The sequence below is a fragment of the Oncorhynchus gorbuscha genome, linkage group LG03 (assembly GCF_021184085.1).
Source record: "Oncorhynchus gorbuscha isolate QuinsamMale2020 ecotype Even-year linkage group LG03, OgorEven_v1.0, whole genome shotgun sequence".
Classification (NCBI taxonomy): domain Eukaryota; kingdom Metazoa; phylum Chordata; class Actinopteri; order Salmoniformes; family Salmonidae; genus Oncorhynchus; species Oncorhynchus gorbuscha.
In genome coordinates this window covers 15,127,073-15,133,072 of record NC_060175.1, presented here as the reverse complement: position 1 = coordinate 15,133,072, position 6,000 = coordinate 15,127,073, and the positions used below count along the sequence as shown (strand labels likewise).

The following is a 6,000-nucleotide window of genomic DNA, read 5'->3' as shown; positions in this document are numbered from 1 at the left end:
CAAGAACATAGTGGCCTCCATCATTCTTCAATGGCAGAAGTTTGGAACCACCAAGACTCTTCCTGGAGCTGGCCGCCCATCCAAACAATCGTGGGAGAAGGGAGGTGACCAAGCACCTGTTGGTCACTGACAGAGCTCCAGAGTTCTTCTGTGGAGATGGCTGTCCTTCTGGAAGGTTCTCCTATCTCTGCAGCACTCCACCAATTAGGCCTTTATCTTAGAGTGGCCAGATGCAAGCCACTCTTCAGTGAAAGGCACATGACAGCCCGCTTGTAGTTTGCCAAATGGCACCTAAAGGACTCTGACCATGAGAAACAAGATTATCTGGTCTGTTGAAACCAAGATTAAACTCTTTGGCCTGAATGTGAAGTGTAACCTGTGGAGGAAACCTGGCACCACCCCTATGGGGAAGCATGGTGGTGGCAGCATCATGCTTTGGGGATGTTTTTCATTGGCAGGGACTGGGAGACTAGTCAGGATTAGGGAAAGAAGAATGCAGCAAAGGACAGAGAGATCCTTGATGAAAACCTACTCCAGAGTGCTCAGGACCTCAGAATGGGGTCCAAGACAACGCAGGAGTGACTTGGGCACAAGTCTCTGAATGGACTAACCAGAGCCTGGGCTTGAACCCGATCGGACATCTCTGGAGAGACCTTAAAATAGCTGTGCAGCGACGCTCCCCATCCAACCTGACAGCTTGAGAGGATCTGCAGAAAAGAATGGGAGGAACTCCCCAAATACAGGTGTGCCAAGCGTGTAGCATCATACCCAATAGGATTTGAGGCTGTAATCACTGCCAAAGGCGCTTCAACAAAGTACTGAGTAAAAGGTCTGAATACTTATGTAAATGTTATATTTCCGGGGGGCGGGGTGTTGTAAATTTAAAAAAATGTCTAAACCAATTTTTGCTTTGTCGTTATGGGGTATTGTGTGTAGATTGATGAAGGGGGAGAAAGCAATTTAATACATTTTAAATGAAGGCTGTAACTCAACAAAATGTGGAAAAAGTCAAGGGGCCTGAATACTTTCCGAATGACAAAAATAGTGTTAACCCCAGCCTAGTGGCTGTCTTAGCTGTGAGTGTCTGGGTTGTTTTGGAAACTCCTTGAACTTCCATTAAGAAACACACTTTTTCGTTTAAAAACAAATATTTTCAAAACGTCATGTATTGTGTGCCGTGGCTGTCTCGTCTCTGATACCAGTTTTATAACTGGGTGTAAAGTCAGGGCGATTCGACATCCCATTGCTTCACTGCATCCTCAAGACTTCTTGACCACACACTCATTCTGGCTCACCACCTCATAGTGCACTGCCATGAAGAGATGGCTGTTATTAACACATAACAAGTGATAGCGCCTTACTCGGCTTATTAACCACTTTAAATTATTGTTCTTTTTTAAAGTATTGCCATGTTCCCAGATCATAAAGGAATAAAATGTACAGAAATGTGTTAACTAATCATGTTGATAGTATTTTTCATTGTTAAAGCTCTCTAACATTTTAATAAATGTGAGTTAATGGTTGGATACTAGTTATTTTTTCTTACGTGAAGATGAAGGATCTTTATCATGTAAAAAAAAAATCTAAATAAACAGTGGGCAACTGGAACTTCAGTCTTGCGTGATTTCTTTTTTTTACATTTAAGTCCCGCAAAACCTCAATTCAGACGCTATCAAATATCTGACACTGAAATTAATTTAGTAACTGTCCTGTGAAAATCTCACTTAAAAGTTCATATTCTGTTAACTCCTACCCAAATAAGGTTGTTGACTCTTCCTATACTCGTATTTGTGGCCAAAACACAAATTAGAGAAATGACAAAAAAAACCTCAAACTTGCTATTTCCTCTTAGAGGATGATGTCATCCTTAGGAGGATAGGCTGGCCAATCAGAGGTCTACTCCCTTGAATGAGTTAGCTTGTCTACCTCACCTCTTTTCACTACTCAGGGCTGGATGTCTTAACTACTCTTAAACAGGTGCATGTTCATTAATTGTTTATGGTTCATTGAGCAAGCATGGGAGACAGTTTTTATACCCTTTACAATGAAGATCTGTTATTTGGATTTTTACGAGTTATCTTTGAAAGACAAGGTCCTGAAAGTTTATATCCGAGGGATTGTGCTTGGGTCGACTGCAGGGAATGAGAGGTAATGTGTTTTAGTCTACGGAGCAGAGCTCCTCTCAAGGGAGTGATAACCATGCCTCTAAGTGTAGAGGATTAGCAACTAAAGAAGGTTCTTGGCGTGTGTGAAGCCCGGCGATTAACCAGAAATCGAGGCGGCTGGAGGGAGGAAAGTCTGGCCGTGATGCTGTGCTCTGAGTTGGAGGTTCTCCCTGATAGGGTGATGTTAGGATATGAGTTGTTTGGTTAGAGCATTTGTGCCTAATGTTTTTCAGGGTTTCTGCTGCCAGAAGTATGGGCATGGTCAGTGTGTAGGAAGGTTCAGCTGAGATGTGGTAGGGGTGGAGGTTTCCATTTAGTGGAGACATGTCTGAAGGAGGAGCCCTGACAGTGTAGTAACTGAAGATAGTCATTAAGCCAAGAATACAGAAATCCTGGTTAAAGTGAAACAGATAGAGGTAGCTAAAGTCAGAGTAGGACCGGGTGTTACATATGCAGTGAGAAGGGTGGAGAGAGAGGGAATGCTTCTGCTGTCGCTGTGATAACAGGGCCAATTTAAAAAGTTAATGTTACTGTGCGTTGACAAATCCAGGTTTTTGGCCTTCATGGCAATGGTCGTGAATTGTGCTGCGCAAGTAGAAAGCAGGTCAGAGAGTTGGCCATTATTGTGAAATCGGCAGGATGTTTTCTGGATGCTCGAGACATAACTACAGAGGATCTACAGAAGATGTTGGGAGAAGGAGTGCCACCCTCCCAGGCCTGTGGGCCAAGAAGGGATTAATTTACCTGAACTCTAGCATGGATAGATGGCTAGGGGTGGGTGGTGTAGTATATGTAGTTTGGGATGTTTCTTTTTTATTTGTGCAAAAAAAAAATGTTTGCATTTGAAGTTGAAAAACAGAGTTGTATTGGATGCCAACTGCCATTAAACCCAAATGGAGAAGTACTCTCATTCATATTTTTAATGACGGGTATATGCCCACACAATTCTGTTATTGGAGTACGCTCACAACATTCCAACACAGAAAAGCTGCTCTTAAAACATACTTAACTACCATTTTTTTAAAGAAACTATTTTTCTCATATTGTAAATAGGTCATATTTCATAGAACTCTGGCAACACTGGACAGTTACTGTAACTTTGGTGGCTGTCCTCAGGCTTAAATAGGAACCTTCATGCAGAATCCTCGTCCCGTGACGGAAAATATTTGCGCGGCACTGAAACGATTGGGTTTGTGTCACATTCATTCAAGACCCCCAAAATGGCAGGTCCAGATTTAGTCAAAACTGTGTTGTACACAATTAATAATATATTACAGCAAGAAAAGTATAAAGCTGCACTTGCAGTTGTTAAAGGATTCCGAAATGGTGCTGTGTGAGTTGTTTACTACTTACTTTCTAGCTAGCTAGCTAACTTACGTTGCTTATTTCTAGCTAGCTAGCTTGTCCAATCCGCTCGAATCTGTTATCTACGTTAGCTATTATTTTACAGCTTGCTATCCAACGTACAGTAGCTAGCTGCCCTTTGAGCTAGTTAGCTAAGGTTGGCCAGCAAGCATATTGAAATAACTAGCTATGTAGCTAATGATGATGGTCAAGCAAAGTCAACTAGATAGACCTAGCGCTGTTGTTAGTTAACTAAAGTTAGTAGCTATCTATCAAACCCTGAAACACTTGACATTAGTTAACCTAACTGTAGCTAGCTTGCTAACTCAGTGGTTTGACCTTTCTCAAGATTCATACAGTTTGGCTGACCTGCCATATCACACACACGTGTAAATCAGTTGACACTGACCTTGAACCTGATATTTCTCATTTCCAGTTATGGGGCAAAAATCCGGGCACCCCATGCTCTTGTCATGACGTTTCTTTTCAGAAGTGGAAGGTAAGAAGACATTTAAGCACTCTCCCAGATCCCTTAGCTAGCGCTAAAATAAATCAAAACTGCATCAAACATTGATAATGGTCTATTAACAATGGACAATGCGCTCCCCACCCACCACCCTTTTTCATATGCACAGCCTGAAAGATAAGCTGCGAGCCATTGTGAAGGCCACGTACCAACACTCGCGCAACCTCGCCTACTTTGTGTTCACGTACAAAGGACTGCAAGCCCTACAGGAGAGGATCCAGGGGAAGAGTCTACCATCTCAGTCCTTCTTCGCCGCCTGCCTCGGTGGCTGGTTGGTGTTTGGGGAAAACAACAACATCAATAGCCAGGTAATCCAGAACTAAAACATGGCAGAAACTGCTCTATGATGATCTAGGGGAAGAGTTATGAGAGATGAAACCAGCACGAGTGCCAGAACCTCATTGGTAGTTCTATCCCCCCCCCCTCCTCTCCTCTCCCTGAAGTCTCAGGTAAGTCTATGGGCCAAATGTCTACTCCTGAAATTTTAAATCTACAGGTGAGTTGTGAACTGTCCAAATAACCAGTGACACAAAACCAGCACACTGGAACATTTTGTTCCTCGGTAGTTGTCCCATCCCATTTATATTTGCCTTTCCACAAGAGATTAATAGCCAGATAAATTGACGATACTTATGTCATGAGGGCTGCGCTCAACCTGGGTTACGAGTGCCAATACATGCCCAATAAAACATCTGGATAGTTTGTCACCTTGTTGCACTATGTCAAGTCTTCAAAGTGGTTACGAGAGAAAATAGTGGTCGAAAGAAAGCTTGTTCTTATGTAGGCTAGCCAATATTCTACCTTACTGTATTTCTAATGAAATGTACTTCCTTGTTGTCTTGTCTAATGAAAGGATCTTTCTTGTTACGTCTCTAGATCAACATGTACCTGCTGTCTAGGATCCTGTTTGCCTTGTCTCGTCTGGCTGTGGAGAAAGGCATTGTACCACAGCCCAAGCGGGACCCCTTCCCCCTGTTTGCTACCCTGGTGTGGGGCATTGTGCTATGGCTGTTCGAGTACCACCCCCACACCCTGCAGCCTTCACTGCAGTCCTCCATGAACTACCTCTACCACGACAGCAACGTGTGGCACGATATCTCAGACTTCCTTGTCTACAACAAGCCAAGGACTGTCGCTCCCAAGTGAGCTAAAGCTAAAATAAGCATCTCAATAGACTAAAGTGTCTTCCTCGTCTCCTTTACTTCATCTGGTCTGAAAGAACTGGACAGGGTGGAAAGCAAATTCCCAGTATGACTTTAGACTGTTGCGATGCAGGCCTTGGCCCGTATTTAAAGTGTCTCAGAGTAGGAGGGCTGAGCTAGGATCAGTTTTGCCCTTTAGAAAATGATTAATAAGATGATGCATACAGTACCACTCAAATGTTTGGACACACCTACTCATTAAAGGGTCTTTATTTTGACTATTTTCTACATTGTAGAATAATAGTGAAGATATCAAAACATATATTTTAGATTTTAGCTTCTTCAAAGTAGCCACCATTTGCCTTGATGACAGCTTTGCACACTCTTGGCATTCTCTCAACAGCTTCACCTGGAATGCTTTTCCAACAGTCTTGAAGGAGTCCCCACATATACTGAGCACTTGTTGGCTGCTTTTCCTTCACTCTGCGGTCCAATTAATCCCAAGCCATCTCAATTGTGTTGAGGTCGGGTGATTGTGGAGGCCAGGTCATCTGATGCAGCGCTCATCACTCTCCTTCTTGGTCAAATAGCCCTTATACAGCCTGGAGGTGTGTTGGGTCATTGTGCTATAAGCGAAAACCAGATGGGATGGCGTATCACTGCAGAATGCTGCATTAGCAATGCTGGTTAAGTGTGCCTTATTCTAAATAAATCACAGACCTTGTCACCAGCAAAGCACCATCACACCTCCTCCATGCTTCACGGTGGGAACCACACGTGGAGATCATCCATTCACCTTCTCTTCGTCTCACAAAGACACTGC

The 6,000-nt window shown here is 43.2% G+C and overlaps 1 protein-coding gene across 1 annotated transcript; it reads left to right on the top strand.

The window, feature by feature from the left end:
* The first annotated feature begins 3,329 nt into the window (after positions 1 to 3,329).
* On the top strand, positions 3,330 to 5,455 carry pxmp4 (peroxisomal membrane protein 4). Its single transcript, XM_046333986.1, has 4 exons — positions 3,330 to 3,498; positions 3,946 to 4,008; positions 4,145 to 4,343; positions 4,912 to 5,455. Exons 1-4 carry the CDS (start codon positions 3,386 to 3,388, stop codon positions 5,179 to 5,181), a joined length of 645 nt encoding a protein of 214 aa, XP_046189942.1. The 5' UTR covers positions 3,330 to 3,385; the 3' UTR covers positions 5,182 to 5,455.
* Positions 5,456 to 6,000: the final 545 nt, after the last annotated feature.